Source organism: Rhinoraja longicauda, chromosome 11, assembly GCF_053455715.1.
Source record: "Rhinoraja longicauda isolate Sanriku21f chromosome 11, sRhiLon1.1, whole genome shotgun sequence".
Taxonomy (NCBI): Eukaryota; Metazoa; Chordata; class Chondrichthyes; order Rajiformes; family Arhynchobatidae; genus Rhinoraja; species Rhinoraja longicauda.
Genome location: NC_135963.1, coordinates 47661509 through 47678703, shown reverse-complemented (window position 1 = coordinate 47678703; position 17195 = coordinate 47661509). Strand labels below are relative to the sequence as shown.

General features: G+C 39.3%; 2 protein-coding genes across 3 annotated transcripts in view; one reads left to right on the top strand and one right to left on the bottom strand.

The window, feature by feature from the left end:
- Positions 1-6934, top strand: part of dhx9 (DEAH (Asp-Glu-Ala-His) box helicase 9) — a 65802-nt gene extending 58868 nt beyond the window's left edge. For both annotated transcript variants that reach the window (XM_078407590.1, XM_078407591.1), the window contains 2 exons: positions 398-595; positions 3052-6934. In XM_078407590.1, the coding sequence (XP_078263716.1) occupies positions 398-595; positions 3052-3739 (886 nt within the window). In that variant the 3' untranslated portion in view covers positions 3740-6934. The remainder of the gene's footprint in view (positions 1-397; positions 596-3051) is intronic.
- A 93-nt stretch (positions 6935-7027) lies between these two features.
- Positions 7028-17195, bottom strand: part of LOC144598136 (testicular spindle-associated protein SHCBP1L-like) — a 36034-nt gene continuing 25866 nt past the window's right edge. The window contains exons 8-10 of the mRNA XM_078408028.1: positions 13157-13407; positions 11604-11726; positions 7028-7273 (exon numbers count right to left, since the gene is read on the bottom strand). Of these exons, the coding sequence (XP_078264154.1) occupies positions 7028-7273; positions 11604-11726; positions 13157-13407 (620 nt within the window). The remainder of the gene's footprint in view (positions 7274-11603; positions 11727-13156; positions 13408-17195) is intronic.

The following is a 17195-nucleotide window of genomic DNA, read 5'->3' as shown; positions in this document are numbered from 1 at the left end:
AAAAACTTAAGTATAGTGTAGCCAATTTAGAAACAGTTAAGCAATAGTTATATAATTTACAAAAGGACACATTGCTGAACTAATTCAGGAGATCAGGAAGTATCTCTGGAAGGTCTGAAGAAGGGTCTCGGCCTGAAATGTCACCTAACCATGTTCTGCAGAGATGCTGCCTGACCTGCTGAGTTATCTCAGCAATTTGTATCTTTTTGTGTATTAACCAGCATCAGCAGTTGTTTCTTTCTATAATTCTCTCATGTTTTATTTATTAAGACATGTTCCCTGAAGTTGATGTATGAATTTATTATTTGACTGTTGTGGATTCCTGGGTAAGGATCGACCATGTTGATCCTTTTAATGTTGGTTGCATTAAATGCTTATAGTAATTTTTGCTTTGTAGGATAAGGTTGAAGATGCCACACTATGCTGCAGCTGCAATTGTTGCTTTGCGTGCAGGAATGGAGGCACTGGTTGTTGAAGTTGCTAAGGATCCTGAATTTGTACGACAAATGGACCCTACACATGAACGGCTGCTGAATATGATCCGGCAGATTTCAAAACCTGGAGCAGCAGGCATTAATCTTATGGCAAACACAAGGTGAACTGCATGTTAAGTTTTAGAAAGCACTTTGTGTAATTCTTTGAAATTCATGAGGTCACATGAATTAGAATGCATATTCTGATCAATGTGAATGCAAGTATTTCAATGCAAGAGTTTTACAGTCAAAAATTTTGTTTGCATTCTTCAGAAAGTTTGCAAAGAGTAGTAAAGTTGATGAAATCAATGCATTCTGCATGGAAGAAACAATTTTTTTTAAATCACTGCTTATGATTTACTTTGGCGAGGTTTAAGTTTAGGTTTATTATTGTCACCAGTAGAGTGAAAAGCTTTGTATTTCAGTCAACTCAGATAGGAAGCCATGACGCAGTCATCAATGTAGTAGAGCAAATTAGGAATGGTACCGGGGAACATTTGGAACAAGGAGTGTTCAGTATAACTAACAAAAAAATGGTCATAACTGGGGCCCATGTGAGTGCCTTTTGCTGCATCCTTATCTTGAAGAGAGAGGTCAAAAGTGAAGTTGTTAATGGTGACAAGTTCCTCCTGGCAGAGCAGAGTGTTAGTTGAGGGGACTTAATTGGTTCTCTGTTTGAGGAAGAACCAGAGAGGGCCTTGAAGCCTCCTTGATTGGGAATGGAGGTGCAGAAGCACTGGATGTCCATGGTAAAGATGAGGTGATAGGGGCCTAGGAATAGGAAGTTGTTGAGGTGGCGAAGAGCATGTGAGGTCAGGCCGGGATAAGGGTCAACAATATAGAATCAGTATTTGGAGAAGTGTTTGGTGGGGCATGATCAGGCAGAAACAATCTTGCTGGTGGATTTTGGGAAGGAGATAGAAATGGACAACAATTGGGCAGTAATAAACTGGGAGGCTGTGCAGGAGAGATCGCTGAAGGTGATAGAATCGGTGAAGGTTGGGAGATTGTGGCCTGGTTCATGGTCAATGGGGTAGGTATGAGGATGTGCCTCTCGTCAGTGAGATTGAAATAATATTATGATTGGTGCTGAGTGGGTGGAGGACTGCGTTGACAGGGATGAGGTTGCAGTGGGTCATTGTCCTTTTGAACAGTCCTTCCAATAAGTAGGGTACTGTCCGAATTCACATCTACCCCATTGCGCACATTGTCTCTGAAACTGGTAAGCTACAATGCTAATAACTTTATCCCATACACACTGTATCTTTCTACCTATCGTACTTGTGTGGTGACTTGATTATATTTATGAATCTGAATTGATTGAATAACATGCAATACAAAGCTTTTCACTGAACCTCGGTACTCGTAACAGCAATAAATCTAAACTTAAACCTCTCCAAAGTAAATCATGAGTGGTTATTTTTGTTTCATGTTATTTCTCGTTTTCGAGTATTTTTCTCTTTGTACATCCTATTTTATTGGTGTGTTTATATTTATTTTATAGTGCTCGTGTATAATCTGACTGGATAGCACACAAACAAAAGCTTTTCACTATTTCAGTACAGTTGTAAATAATAAAACTATACCATTGCCAACGAGACTACCCCCACACACCAATGCATTATTTACAGTAATCCATTAGTCTATCAACCAGCAATATCTTTTGAATGTGGATGGGAATTGAAGCACTCAAGAGATAATGTGGTTGCAGGGACATTGTACAAATATTACAAAAACAGCACTGGAGAATGAAACCAGTGCCAAGAGCCTGGAACAGTTAGACAGCACCACCATTTGCAGTGTCACTGTAGCACCCTAAAATATGTTTTTTATTTGTGGTCAGGACATCCTAATTGCATGCAAATTAATCTCCTCCTATCTACCATGAGCAATGTGCAATCTGCCCAAACTATTATAACACTGTTCTGCATTCAGGTTTTTTTGCACTACCTTGTGTATGGTTTGATTGTTTGTACTCGTATGTAATATGATTTGGCTGAATAGCAAAATTAAGTTTTTCACTGATTATGACTCTATGACACTGGTGCACAACAATAAAAAGCCAATACCAAATATACCTTTTCACCTGTATAAGCTTGATACGTTTCACTTTCATTTCTGTCATAGATTTCAGCCGGCATTCTGGTTCTTCAGCATGTGGCTGTTATGCGAAGAGAGAACTAAGGACAGCAGTTACACATTCATCAAACACCCTTTCACTTCTCTGAACACTTATTTTTGTATGAATGGCCTCTTAGGCAGACAAGCAAAAGGCACACACTAGTGACTGCCTTTTATTCATTAATGTCTGCCTTTTGCTTTGCAACTATTAACTTGTTGGTGGTTTTAGAACATGAAACAAAGAAATGTAATAATTTATTTTAGGGGGAATATAGTGCAATTACAATTCATTTATTGTATGTTGCTTTATAAGCAACATATAGTTATGCTTTTGTACAGAATATTAACAGGATTGAAAGCTTGACCTTGGAGAGAAAATAGATAAGTATAAATTATTGACACTAACCTTTTCTTAATTTTTTCATGCTATTAATGAAATTATTTTTTGTTTTTACAGATTTGGTGATGGTCCTCGTCCTCCCAAGATGGCACGTTTTGACAGTCAAGGATATGGTGGTCGTGCTTCAGGTTATAGGGGAGGAGGCGGTTATGGAAGAGGAAATGGATATGGTAGTTCTCGTGGCAGTTATGGTTCAGGATATTCTGGAGGAGGACGAGGTGGTGGGGGAAACTACCAAAGTGGTGGATATCGCAGCTACCAAAACAGTGGTGGTGGATACCAAAGTGGTAGTGGTGGAGGATATGGTAGAGCTGGAAGTGGAGGATATGGTGCCTCTCAAGGTGGAAGTGGAGGCTACCAGAGTGGTGGTGATAATAATGATGGTATTCGTGGTGGTGCAAGTGGATTCAGTAGCAACCGAGGTGGTGGATGCATTGGTAACCAGAGCCGTGATGGAAGCTGTGACACTGGGGGTGGTGGTGGATACGGTAGTAACCAGACCAGTGGTGGTCGATATGGTGGTGATAGTTTGACTGATAACAGGGGTGGTGGTGCATATGGTGCGAACCAGAGTGGCAGTGGACATGGTGGGAACCAGGGTGTCAGTGGATACAGTGGGAGCCAAGGTGGTGGTGGTAACTGGGGTGGTGATGGATATGGTGATAACCGAGGTGGTGGAGGATATAGTGGTAACCGGGGTGGTGGAGGGTATGGAGGAGGATATGAAGACCAAGGTATCGTCTAGAAAAATACAGATGACCAAAAGTTGCATTTGTGCACAATTTGTGCACAATTTATATGCATTGATAGTAACACAGCTTTGTATTTAATTGTTTTAAGTAAAACAACAGTGCATGCACATTGCAATTGTAATCAGTTTCAGTTTGTTTTTATGCAAATGTTTTCTATATGGTCTGCATTTTAAGGTGCAATCATACAGGGAGGGCATATACTTATGACACATCTAAATACCAACTTAAAATTTCCAAGCACATTAACATTTATATAGTGAATAGCTAGTTTTGAATGTCTTCATATTTTCATTGTATTGCAGAAGAAATAAAAACCGGAAAGATTTGTATTTGCGTAATGAGGTAATACATTAAAAGCATCAATGAGAACTGTCATAATGAAAACAAACTCTTTAATGGCTGTTTTTAGATTAATTCAATCGAAGAGTATGTTGCTCCATGGCAGGAATTAAAGAGGAGAGGGATTGTTCTATGGCCTGTTAATGATAATTTGTTGCATTATTTTAATGAATTGAGTTTTGTAAACTGGAGTCTGCAGCGTCATTCACTTTGCTGTGAAGAGTCCTGCACCAGTGAGCCAAGGGGACATGGTACGGGAAAGACCCAGGCCTTCTAGTACATGGAGATCAAATGATTGCTCATTGCTTTACCGAGCAGAGGGTAATAATGTGTATTCAAGGAAAGCTCAATTGAAGACAAAGCACTCTTTTTTGACCTTGTGGTAGAGAACCATTTATTTTATTTCTCCGATAGAATTGGTGATAGTGAGTTATTGAAACAATAACTGAATGCTGAAGCAGTCATAATTTACTTTTTTATTTGCAGCATCAGAATTTATTACGGTAGATACAATGAACCATGTTCTGTTTTGAGAAGCATAGACCGAGGGATGGTTTGATTCCAGATGATAAAATAGCCTGTGTATATGGATTTCCAAAATCTGCAGCTTTTAACTTTAATAACCTTTTAAATTATTTCTGTACAGATCATGATACTTTTAATGATCTATGTATGAAAACTACAAGTCCAAGCAACTGGTTTCAGCCTTTCACCATTTAGAAAATGCACTAGTCTTCGAGAGCTTGAGAAATTTAGCTAAACTGAAGTTTGTTTGCTCCACTTTTGCCCAGGCAGTTACCATTTATTTCCTTATTTTATGCTTCTAGCTATAATCTTACCAAACTGCCAAACTTCATATCTTAGCAAATTTAATAGGGTAGAAAGCAACATGTCAATAGTCCCAAAATGCTGGAGTAACTCAGTGGGACAGGCAGCATCTCTGGATAGAAGGAATGGGTGATGTTCCTTTTATCCAGAGATGCTGTCTGACCCGCTGAGTTACCCCACCATTTTGTGGGGGGTTTTTTTTCCGTGTAAACCAACATCTGCAATTCCTTCCTAAACATGTCAATCACACTGATTTACCTAAAAACTTTCAAGGTACCTATGTTATCCATATGTTTAAATTCTATAATTGAGCACTAACTGGTTTATAATTCCATGGTTTACCCCTCTCATCATTCTTAAACAGCAGAGTGGTTATTTAATGATAGATCGTTGTTTCTATTCAATTTTAATTTGGGCATCAACTACAGATATGTCAGACATTCTTGAGGTTCTTGATGGTTTTAGTTGGTGAAGAAGAGTTAAATAAATCTCCAGAAAACGTGAAATGAGCACATGATCTTTCTGCTACCAACAATAGGATTTGAGGTGAATTCATTAATTTGAATAAATATATATTCTGCAGGCTGGGTAATGACTGCACTGATGGGGTTTGGTTGAATGTTAACATGATGGCAATCAGCAAACCAGTGTCAGTCAGTGAGGGCAGAATAATAGATGAATTTGAGTTTTTGTGGGACATAATATGTAAGGTTAATGAATTATTAGAGGATGGTGCTTGGTGTCCAAGACAAATGGTGAAGCTGGTGAATTGTAGAGGCAGTGAAGCGTAAAAGTGAACAGAAATAATATTACATGACATTTGAAATTGAAATATTTATGAATGGACAATATTTGGGTAATTCTCTCCTGATTCAATAAAATCAGCATATAAGTAGTTTGTCTTCTCTAATTTAGGACTCCATGGAAGTTCTTATTTCACTGAATTGACCAACAAAGTGGTGGAAATTAAGTCTTCAGCTAACTGGGCATATTATGTCATGAGCACCTTGATTTATGGTAGAACCAATTTAGTGGTTAAATGTTTCTTTTTGGAATATTCAGCCAAGAGTGTAGGAAGCACAGTCCAGTTCTAGCCAGAGGAATAGAGAAACATGTTATTTTAATCGAGGATCTACACCAAATGTTATTTACCATTTTTATATAGTGTATCTGTGATGATATTACAGAAACAATCATTGTATAAATTCAAAAATCAATACCCCATTTTCCTGTTGGTCGGTAAAAGCAACTTGAACTTTAAATGTGAAAAGTAATCAAGCAATTCTTCTTTTGATGCAGATTTATTTTGTTTCAAATTTTAAGGCTTTCAAATCAATCTGCACAAAGCTTGTAATTCTGCAGAGGATTTACACCCATACATACGCCTTGTTCATAATGCAATGTCAATAGACACTGCAAAATTAAACGTCATTTAATGAAATACATACATACTCCATTACACCCTTAAATACAACTACAACCTGTAGTGAAAAGTACATTATTTCATTTTGTAGATCTGAGTGCTGTCAGATGTTAGGCTTGAAAGACTTCTATTAAGCCTCACGGGCCTTACAGAGATGGTTCCATCTTCTAAGAACTTGTGTGTCTGTGTGCACAAACTTTCCCAGACATTTGATGTTTTTCTGAAAATCAGCACCATTTCAATGCCATTTTGAATTTGTCATAAGCTTACTCAATGTTCAACTTTCCTGTTCCTAAATATAAACAGTCAATCCAAAACAAGTGTGGAAAGATCATGAACTCTAGGGAAGGGTGGGAGTCCCATGTCTTTAATCAGCTTTTAATTGAGAATTTAAAAAAAGCTGGCAGCAGGCTGGAAACTTTTTTAAAGTTTGAATCACAGCTATTGAACAGATTAACATCACACTTATTGCCCAATATGTTGATGGAGAAGCTAGCTTAAATAGTTTAATATACAGAATGTATGAACTGTTTTTTATTTTTGTTTTGAGTTTATATGTGAGCTTCTTAAATGATGTATTCATTACAAATAAAAATATTGAACAAATTTTGTTAACAGTTAATTACGGATCTGTTTTTGACTCAAGGCTATTTCAACTGTTTCTAATTTGCAGTATTTTCCATCTGAGTAATTAACAAACAATTACGCCTATTTCTCCCATTGAATTGTTTTCAAACTTGTTGTTGTTCATTTCAAGACTCATATTCTGCATTGCTTTCACCAGATCATCCCTCTTATCACCTCCTGCAGCACATTCCAATACATTCTCATCTGCATCATGACAATATCTATCATCCGGCTGAATTATGGTAACACCATAGCCATTGTTGGAATGAACATAATTGTTATGGAGCTTCAGTTTTGGTGGTGGCAGAACCTAAAGGAAATAAAGCAGTTTTCGTACAATGAAATATCAGGTCCTATCTCAGCAATTCCTCAATCACATTCATTACCTTTGTAAAAACCTTCCCTGGAAGACAAAGGAACAACATGCATTTATATAGATCCACGATCAGAGTAGACTATCCTGATACGTTATCAGTATGAGAAATTGGACACAAAATTTGACTGCTTGTTTGGCCAACAATGGACGCTAATATGGTTCCACTTTAGTGTCGTATGTGTGCTTGCTTTTTTGGGAATCATGGAAGGTCACTCATGCTTGACAGGATAATCCCTTTAAAACAATTACCATATTATCTACAGGGGAAAATTGGTTTCAGATTAGTACTGATTAGCAGTCTCCTGTACCTCATCCTGGTGCTTTCTTTGCTCCTGTTAAATTGTCGTGTGATCACTTCGCTATCTGTGCTCTCCACACATGACTCCAGCTGACACTCCAGCTCCTAAACATGGAGTTCAGCTGATGTAGCCAGAGACACTGCCTGCACCTGATTATCTGGAACACTGGAAGTGACTATCACCTGCCAAATAATGTACGCTGTGCAATCCACTTAGCTGTGCTACCTCACCCTCCAAATATCAGAAAAGACTTACCACCCACCCACCTGGCAGGTATTGTGTGAAATTGCACTTCGGCCAGAAAGAATTACAATCACTGGATTCTGTTTTGTATATGATCTTACACAGCACAAACATTTCTGGTATCCAATCACCAATATTGCAAAAAATTAGCAAAAGACCATTCCGACACCAATCGCTTTACAGACCAAAAGATGGCTAGAATGTAAGAATGAGTAGAGGAGATGAAGTTTGGGGATAGGGTCAGTGTATGCCTGGAATAGGGATTGTTCACCATACCCTACAAAGAGGCGGGCAATAGCTGGGCCCCATGCGAGTGCCCATGGCTATATCTTTGATTTGGAGATTTCCGTTTCTGAAGCAGTGATTCTGTTGCCCGGATCACTCCAAAGAGCCATGCAGTATTCAGCACAGTGGGTCTCAAAGATGATATGACGGCACATAACTTGAAATCATAGCCACTTAGTTCTCGCCATCAGGTCTAGGGAAACGGCTAGAGCAGGAAGAAGAGGATGATGCAATATACGGAGCCAGGCTTCTGGCTGGGTTGTTGAGACCAACTGCAATAACATTGAGCGTTGATTTCCCAACTGAGTATGCAAATTTATAGTCGGCATGATCCAATTGATTACATTGGCAAAATATTACAATGACGTATCAATATTTCAAATAAAATCACATAAAAAGTTATATTGTACACCTGTCTTTCATGCCTTTGTGTGCGTGACTGCCCAATGCAGGCAGCAAATGACCTTAAGCAATTCCGTGCCTAGCATTTCTGGCAACAGGTTCTCAATCCAGTAATATGTGGCAACCACACTTGGCAAAATGGCAGAAAGCTGTACTTTTCTGAGAGGTCTGAACTACCATAGCAAAGCATTGGTGGGTTTCTGATTTGGAATCAGATGTTGGCCTGAAGACATGGCAGAATGGCTGGCCTGCATGTTTACTGATGGAGTAGGCAACAACTTTACGCTGAGAAGAATAAATTCAAACCTATGCACAAAGGTTGATGAAGGATATTTTCATGCTCCCTAAAATTAAAGATACTTCCCAACATTCCTGCCAAAATACCAGGAAATTCACAGTGCGCACCCATCAGCTGCAGCAGTAGACTATCCCAATCGAATCCTCCGTTGAGTTATTTGTAGAACTGGTATGTTAGCTACCCCATCCACCTTTTTAGCTTAGAGATAGTTTACAGATAAAGCGTCGAAACAGGCTCTTCGGCCCATCGAGTCCATGTCAACCATTGATCACCTGTTCACACTAGTTCTATCATCCCACTTTCGCTTCCACTTCCTACACTCAAGGGGGGCAATTTATAAAGGCTGATTAACCTACAAACCCACACCTTTTTGGGATGTGGGAGGAAACCCACATGGTCACAGGAAGAACATGCAAACCACACAGACTGTCTAATAGCACGCTAAGCTAAATTTTACATGATGCAAAATGTCTGCATCTGAGTTTGCGTTTGAAAATGATGTGAGTCTCTTCCTAACCTTCCGCAATTCTTAGGTCTGGTAAGTGTATGCTATTTGAAAATATGAAGGTATGTGCAAAGTTAATTTTTAGATGAGTTGTTCGGTGTGTGAGGCAGAGATGCTGCTTGACTCCGAGTTCCTCCAGCAATTTGTTATTTCCCCAGGATTGAGGTAATTGGGATACTATCCAAAGATTATGGTGACTACTTAGCAACAGCAACATCTTCATGAAAGTGGGGTAAATAATGGAACGTTATGTGAGAATTCTAAATTCCACCTTGTATTACCAAAGTGTAAACATATAAACATAGCACAAAAAGCAAGGAAATTTGTGTTTGGTAGATTATTTCTTTGTTGTAACAATGCTTCTTGGCAATAAATCTTATACCGTTGGAAAGCCTGTTTATTTCCCTTTTAAATGGTGCCACATTTGTAAGGAACATGCATTTGTGGGATGAGCAGCAGAGCTGAGTATGTGGGTTGCGCCCATGAAAAATCTGCTAAATCTTCTCTGCCAATGCCAAACAGCTTATTCTGCCATTGACTCTTGTTCGGTGTTGTTTGGTGGATTGGATGATTGAAGTCTGAAGAAACAAGACATATTGGCAATTTAACAATTTATTAATTTAATAAACAGGAGCCTCAGTAGCGTGTGGAAGAACCATACACAGCCACAACAGCCTGGCACCTCCTCCTCATGCTGGTCACCAGCCTGGTCACACACTGTCGTGGGATGGCATCCCATTCTTCAACCAGCATTTGTCGCAAGTCAGCCAACGTGGTTGTGTTGGTCACTCTGGCATGAACAGCACGCCCAAGCTGATCCACAAGTGTTCAATGGGGTTGAGGTCAGGACTGCTGGCAGGCCATTCCATCCTCTCCACTCCCAAATTCTGGAGGTAGTCTCTGAGAAACCCTGCTCTGGGGGCGAGCATTGTCATCTTGGAGGATAGAGTTCGGTCCCAGACTGTGGAGATATGGGATTGCCACTGGTTGCAGAATCTCATCTCGATATCTCTCTGCATTGAGATTGCCTCCAATGATGACAAGCCTCGTTTTTCCAGTGAGGGAGATGCCGCCCCACACCATCACACTGCCTCCACCAAAAGATGTTACTCTATCGGTGCAGCAATCAGCATAGCGTTCTCCGCGTCTTCTCCACACTTTGACCCTATGATCCAACTGCCGTAGGCAGAATCTGGACTCATCGCTGAACATAACGTTCCTCCACATGTTCAGGTTCCAGTGCACGTGTTGCCGACACCAGCGCAAACGGGCCTGACGGTGAAGGGCAGTCATGGCAGGCCTCCTGGCAGCCCTATGAGACCGGAGATCGGCTGCGTGCAGTCTGTTCCGAATTGTCTGGGCAGAGAGCCGTCGGCCATATCGTCCTGCAAACCTTGACTGCAAATCTGTAGAAGACAGCCTACGGTTCCTAAGTGCTGACAGGGTGAGGAAACGGTCTTCTTCGGGTGTCGTCTTCTTGGGACGCCCACTTGGCGGCCTGTCTCTGACATCCCCCGTTATATGGAACTTGGCCTTCACTTTGGAGATGGTACTAGGGCTCACTCCAAATAATGCCGCAACTTGGTTTTGCGGAACACCAGCTTGAAGTTGCCCTATCGCACGGGCCCTATCCAGATCAGTCAAACGTGGCATGCCGATTCTTGGAGCAGACACCTACTGACCACTGTAGCAGGGCCCATGCTCACAGATGCTGCCAATCAGGTGCCAATCAGGCACCTGATTGTCAGTACCTGGGGGTACCAGAAGCTCAAAACAAGAGTCAATAGCAACAGCAGAATAAGCTGTTTGGCATTGGCAGAGAAGATTTGACAAATTTTTCATGGGCGCAACCCATATACTCAGCTCTGCTGCTCATCCCACAAATGCATGTTCCTTACAAATGTGGCACCATTTAAAAGGGAAATAAACAGGCTTTCCAATGGTATAAGATTTATTGCCAAGAAGCATTGTTACAACAAAGAAATAATCTACCAAACACAAATTTCCTTGCTTTTTGTGCTATGTTTATTTTAACTGTTTATAACTGAAGGCTCAGTTCATAGCACTTATATTTCGGTAAATTATTTAACAAAAACTGCAGCCTCTGCAGCATAAAATATTATTTAATTACATGTCAACAGCTAATGTTTCCAGTCTTTTCTCCAGAATTAAATTACTCTCGAGAAATATTGAAATATTAAAAGGAATGAATGTAAAATATATTGGTCTTACCTTCAGTTTAATTCCACCTAACATGCTCTTGAGGACATCAGAACTTTTAATATTACTGCATTTGTATATATCATTTCCTTCTAAAGAAGCAACGCTTCCTGGATATAGCTCAACACCTGGTCCCTGTAAAAAATAATGTTTAACTTCAACATAACATCTTCAGCAAGTATCTAATATTTTTGTGGTCACTGAAACCTATAGATAATGAAATTATCAATGCCTATGCAAAATTGAATTACTAATTTAGGTGTAATGTTTTTAAATTAATCAAACAAAACAATGAAATTTCAAACATAAATTAGGGGAAAATGCAATCAATAAAAAAATGTCCATTTAATTTGTTCTTCTCATGAATTGCGGATCACTTAGTTGAAAAATGTGGTTTTAATATAATTACAGTGACTTAATAAACTGGAAAATCTGGGAATAATAGACGTGTCAAAGTTCATTTTCAACTTATGGGTTCGGGAGACATATTGCTTGATTAATTAAATACCCATTATAGAAAGAACACAATCACCAACACTATGAAAATGTATCCCATCCGTACTATCCCAGAAGTAATTCTCTTTATTCTTTAGAGAATGTCAAGATTAGAATGAATACACTAATTAAATGAAGATTTACTAAGATGTTAAAAAGAACTGAACAGATCACACCAAAAATACTTGTCTGAAGAAGGGTCTTGACCCGAAACGTCACCCATTCCTTCTCTCCCGAGATACTGCCTGACCCACTGAGTTACTCCAGCATTTTGTGTCTACACCAAGAATACTTGTTTTTTTTCCGACATACTGCAACTGATTTATAATTCACTTTTTTTTAAACAAAATTTCTATTGGTATTGTGTTACATGCTTAATTCAAGTCACATGAAAAAACAATATGTTTAGACTAACCAAATCAGGATTATAGACAATAGACAATACATTATACGCTTTGGTCACCACAGCACAAAATATTAATCTGCAATGATTATGGGGAAGATGGTTTCATCATTTTGATTTTGATAATACATTGTTACAAGCATCACCAGTGCCCTCCAAAAAAGTGCAATTTATGAAAATCAAATGCACAACAATGTGCGTTTTCTGCCCCAAAAGAAATGCCACAAAGACAATCTGCACGGTTCCCAATGGGTCCAAGCTAAGTTCAATGCAGATGATGCCTCAAGCTGGGAATTGCAGGATTTAAACTCAGTAATGCTGAAGGAGAAACAATATATTTTCAAGTCAGGAAGATAGGCAACTTGGAGGGGAGCTTGTAGGTGGTGTTCCCCTGCATTTCCATTTGAGGATACAATATATTGGCTTGAAGATCAAAAAATCTTATCTGAACCCGTTATCGAGTATTAGGTCTTCGATTCGTCTCTTCAGAGACATCTGATAGATATATTTATTTGCATATAGATCACTTCCCAAACTTAGGGCAACAGATATACATTTGTCCTGACTTTAACAATGCAAAATCCTGCATCAAGTTACATATTTTTCTTGTGGCAGTGAAGTATTTATGCAGATAGCAGTTTCTATATTGTCACTTAAGTATACTAACCTGAGCTCCTGTCAGTTCGCAGTTTTTCATGGTTAAGGCTGCTCCTGTGAGTACACAAACTCCAGTGCCTTCGCATTTCAAAACACAGTCTTCAAGCGTCATGTGACCTGATTCTACTACCACAATGCCATCAGTAGTTCCCCTCTGTACTAAAGTAAGGTGAATTAAGCTAATGTTTTGGGATTTAGATGCGACAAAATTGTCTTGTGTAGGATCTGATAAGATTACGATTTCTTCACGGTTTCCAGCGCCTGTCAGTGAAACAAACATTTTTGCCCTGAATTTGTTTTAACAATTTATTTAATTTAGTCACCTTTGATTAGAACAAAGTTCAAATTCTGCTTTATAAATACATTCTATCAATTTCAATCTCACTACTGATGCGATTTTCTAAAAAAATAATTCCCATCAGTTGATACAGATTTGTTTAATGCTCTCTGGATCATGAAGCCTTAATTGGGCACTTTGGAAAGCCAGATGTAATTATATAATTTTAAGTATTACTCAAACAATACATTGAGATTAAATATCAATTATATTTGGAAATGTAATATTTATTTCTGCATGTGTGAAAAACTGACTTTACTTTATTCAGAAAGTTAAACAGGCATATCTGAGAAACGCCAACATTTACGTAAATAAAGGAAAGTCTAATTCTACAACTTAACTCAATTGTTTTGATCATGTCAGAATTGGCTAGCTGCAGGTCAACCATCTGTAAAATTGGCTCTATTTTTCTTTCTCACTGGGTATGTCATACAGCTCTGCTTTTGTGTTCCTTTGTGTTTTAACTACCCCCAGTTGAATGCTTTTACATTCTTCTGTTCATGGTTTGTCCCTAATTTCTGTCATTAATCTATCAACCAGATAACTTAATCTGCGATTTATTCCCATGACAACCATGGGCTCATTCTATCAGAGATATTCATTGTTCTAGCTATTCCTTTTCCATCCTCTCTGAAACTTAAACTTAACTTATTTTTTACTTTCCTATTTCTGACTAAGCATCTTGCTGATGATGGCTTGAAACTCATGTAAACTCATGCTTCCAAACTCATGAAAACTCAGAGAAGACTGACATCAAACATAGTCACAGTCCAGATGCTTTTTATAATCCTTCATATTCTAATGCAATACTTTACCACTGAAAAAAATGCTACAAGAGTGGAGCTTATCTTGAGAACAAAGGGATAACTGTTTAACCTATTGGGCTGCTCCCCAGAACCATGGACATCCTAATTTCGTATGTTGAGCTATTTAACATTTAACAGGATTTAATGCTGCATTGCTGTTCCAAATGTACAGTGCATTCAGAAACTATTCAGACCCCTTCACTTTTTCCACATTTTGTTATGTTACAGCCTTATTTTAAAATGGATTAAAAAAAAAAATCTTCATCAATCTACACACATTCTTCAGAATGAAGCAAAAATAGGTGTTTAGAAAATTTTACAAAGTAATTAGAAAGAAATAACTGAAATATCACATTTACAAAGCTTTTCTTTGTCCCGCCCCCCCCCCTCAACATCAGTCAAGAAGGGTCTCGACCCGAAACGTCACCCATTCCTTCTCTCCAGAGATGTTGCCTGATCCGCTGAGTTACTCCAGCATTTTCTGATACCTTCGATTTGTACCAGCATCTGCAGTTATTTTCCTACTGACCCTTTACTCGGTACTTTCGTGAGGCACCTTGGCAGCGATTACAGCCTCAAGTCTTCTTGGGTATGACGCTACAAGCTTGGCACACCTGTATTTGGGTAACTTCTCCCATTCTTCTCTGCAGATCCTCAAGGTCTGTCAGGTTGGATGGGGAGCGTCGATGCACAGCTACTTTCAGGTCCCTGCAGAGATGTTCGATCGGGTTCAAGTCCGGGCTCTGGCTGGGCCACTCAAGGACATTCACAGACTTGTCACTGAGCCACTCCTGCGATGTCTTGGCTGTGTGCTTAGGGTCGTTGTCTTGTTGGAAGGTGAACCTCCGCCGCAGACTGAGGTCCAGAACGCTCTGGAGCAGGTTTTCATCAAGGATCTAATTTGTACTTTGCTCCGTTCATCTTTCCCTCAATCCTGACTAGTCTACCAGTTCCTGTCGCTGAAAAACATCCCCACAGCATGATGCTGCCACCGCCATGCTTCACCGTAGGTATGGTATTGGCCAGGTGATGAACGGTGCCTGGTTTCCTCCAGACGTGACACTTGGCATTCAGGCCAAAGAGTTCAATCTTGGTTTCGGAGAATCTTGTTTCTCATGGTCTGAGAGTCCTTTAGGTGCCTTTTGGCAAACTCCAAGCGGACTGGCATGTGCCTTTTACTGAGGAGTGGCTTCCATCTGGCCACTCTACCACAAAGGCCTGATTGGTGGTGCTGCAGATATAGTTGTCCTTCTGGAAGGTTCTCCCATCTTCACAGAGGAACTCTGGAGCTCTGTCAGAGTGACCATCGGGTTCTTGGTCACCTCCCTGACCAAGGTCCTTCTCCCCCGATTGCTCAGTTTGGCTGGGTGGCCAGCTCTATGAAGAGTCCTGGTGGTTCCAAAGTTCTTCCATTTAAGAATGAAGGAGGCCTCTGTGCTCTTCGGGACCTGCAATGCTGTAGAAAATGTTTTATCCCCTTCCCCAGATCTGTGTCTCGACACAATCCTGTCTCGGAGGTCTACGGCCAATTCCTTCATCGCTTGGTTTTTGCTCTGACATGCACTGTCAACTGTGGGACCTTATATAGACAGGTGTGTTCCTTTCCAAATCATGTCCAATCAATTTAATTTACCACTGGTGGACTCCAATCAAGTTGTAGAAACATCTCAAGGATAATCAATGGAAACAGGATGAACATAAGCTCAATTTTGAGTGTCATAGCAAAGGGTCTGAATACTTATGTAAATGTGATATTTCAGTTATTTCTTTTTAATTACTTTGCAAAAATTTCTAAACACCCTGTTTTCACTTCTTCATTCTAGGGTATTGTGTGTAGATTGATGATATAAAAAAAATAATTTAATCCATTTTAAAATAAGGCTGTAATGTAACAAAATGTGGAAAAAGTGAAGGGGTCTGAATATTTTCTGAATGCACTGTAGTCTCCTCTAGAAAAGGAAGGCTAAATGCAGAGTGAATGATTACCTTCCTGTGTATCAAGGCACCCTAAAGCTGAAATTAATGGAAATCGGGAATAAAACTCACCAATGGTTGGAATCATTCCTCATTGGAAATGTTATTTGTAGAAGTTGATTCCCCACTGAATTTGCAAAACCTTTCCCATCATTTTAAAGGCACGTTAGGAAGTCGATTGGGACTGTTCTACCAATCAGGATGAATGTGACAATGCTCAAGTAGCTCAATATCTTCTAGGACAAAGCAGCCCTTTTGATTGGCACCTTGGGCAGTATCTTAATCTTTCACTCTATCTGTCAGTGGCAGAGTCAGGGAGGCATTACCTACAAAATACACTACTAGAATTTGTCAAGGGACCTTACAAAGCTATTACTTCTACCACTATCTTCCAAAGCTTTAGAAAAAAAAAACTTTGATTATTTTCTACAACTGTTTGAGGTATTTTAATGATCTATCGCAGATTAAATGTCTATTTAGGACCTCCATAGCTTCTAGGGTAAGGCCGCTGTCACATGCAAGAGCTGTTTAGAGCCATGTGTGGCAGTTGATTATCAGGTAGGGACCTATAGTGGCCAAGAAGCTTAATAGGGGCTTGACAAGAACATCCCCACTCCAAACCAGAGGTATAATTCCCACCTGAGCACCCCATACAGAAACAAAATATTGATATTTACACATCCATTTGCAGAAGTATCAGCAGCTAAATAAACAAAGGCACATCGATGCTATAAAATAATTTATGTGAAAATAGGAATGTATTTAAATGTATTTTCATCCATAAAATTCAATATTTCTGTACTGCCCACTTAAATAATTCAAAATCCATGTTTGGATTTGTACCACCCAATTAATTAAATCATCTTAATATGTTGTAATAAAAATTATACACTACAAAAGCGGTGATTTTCCCGCAATCTGTTTTCACTTAA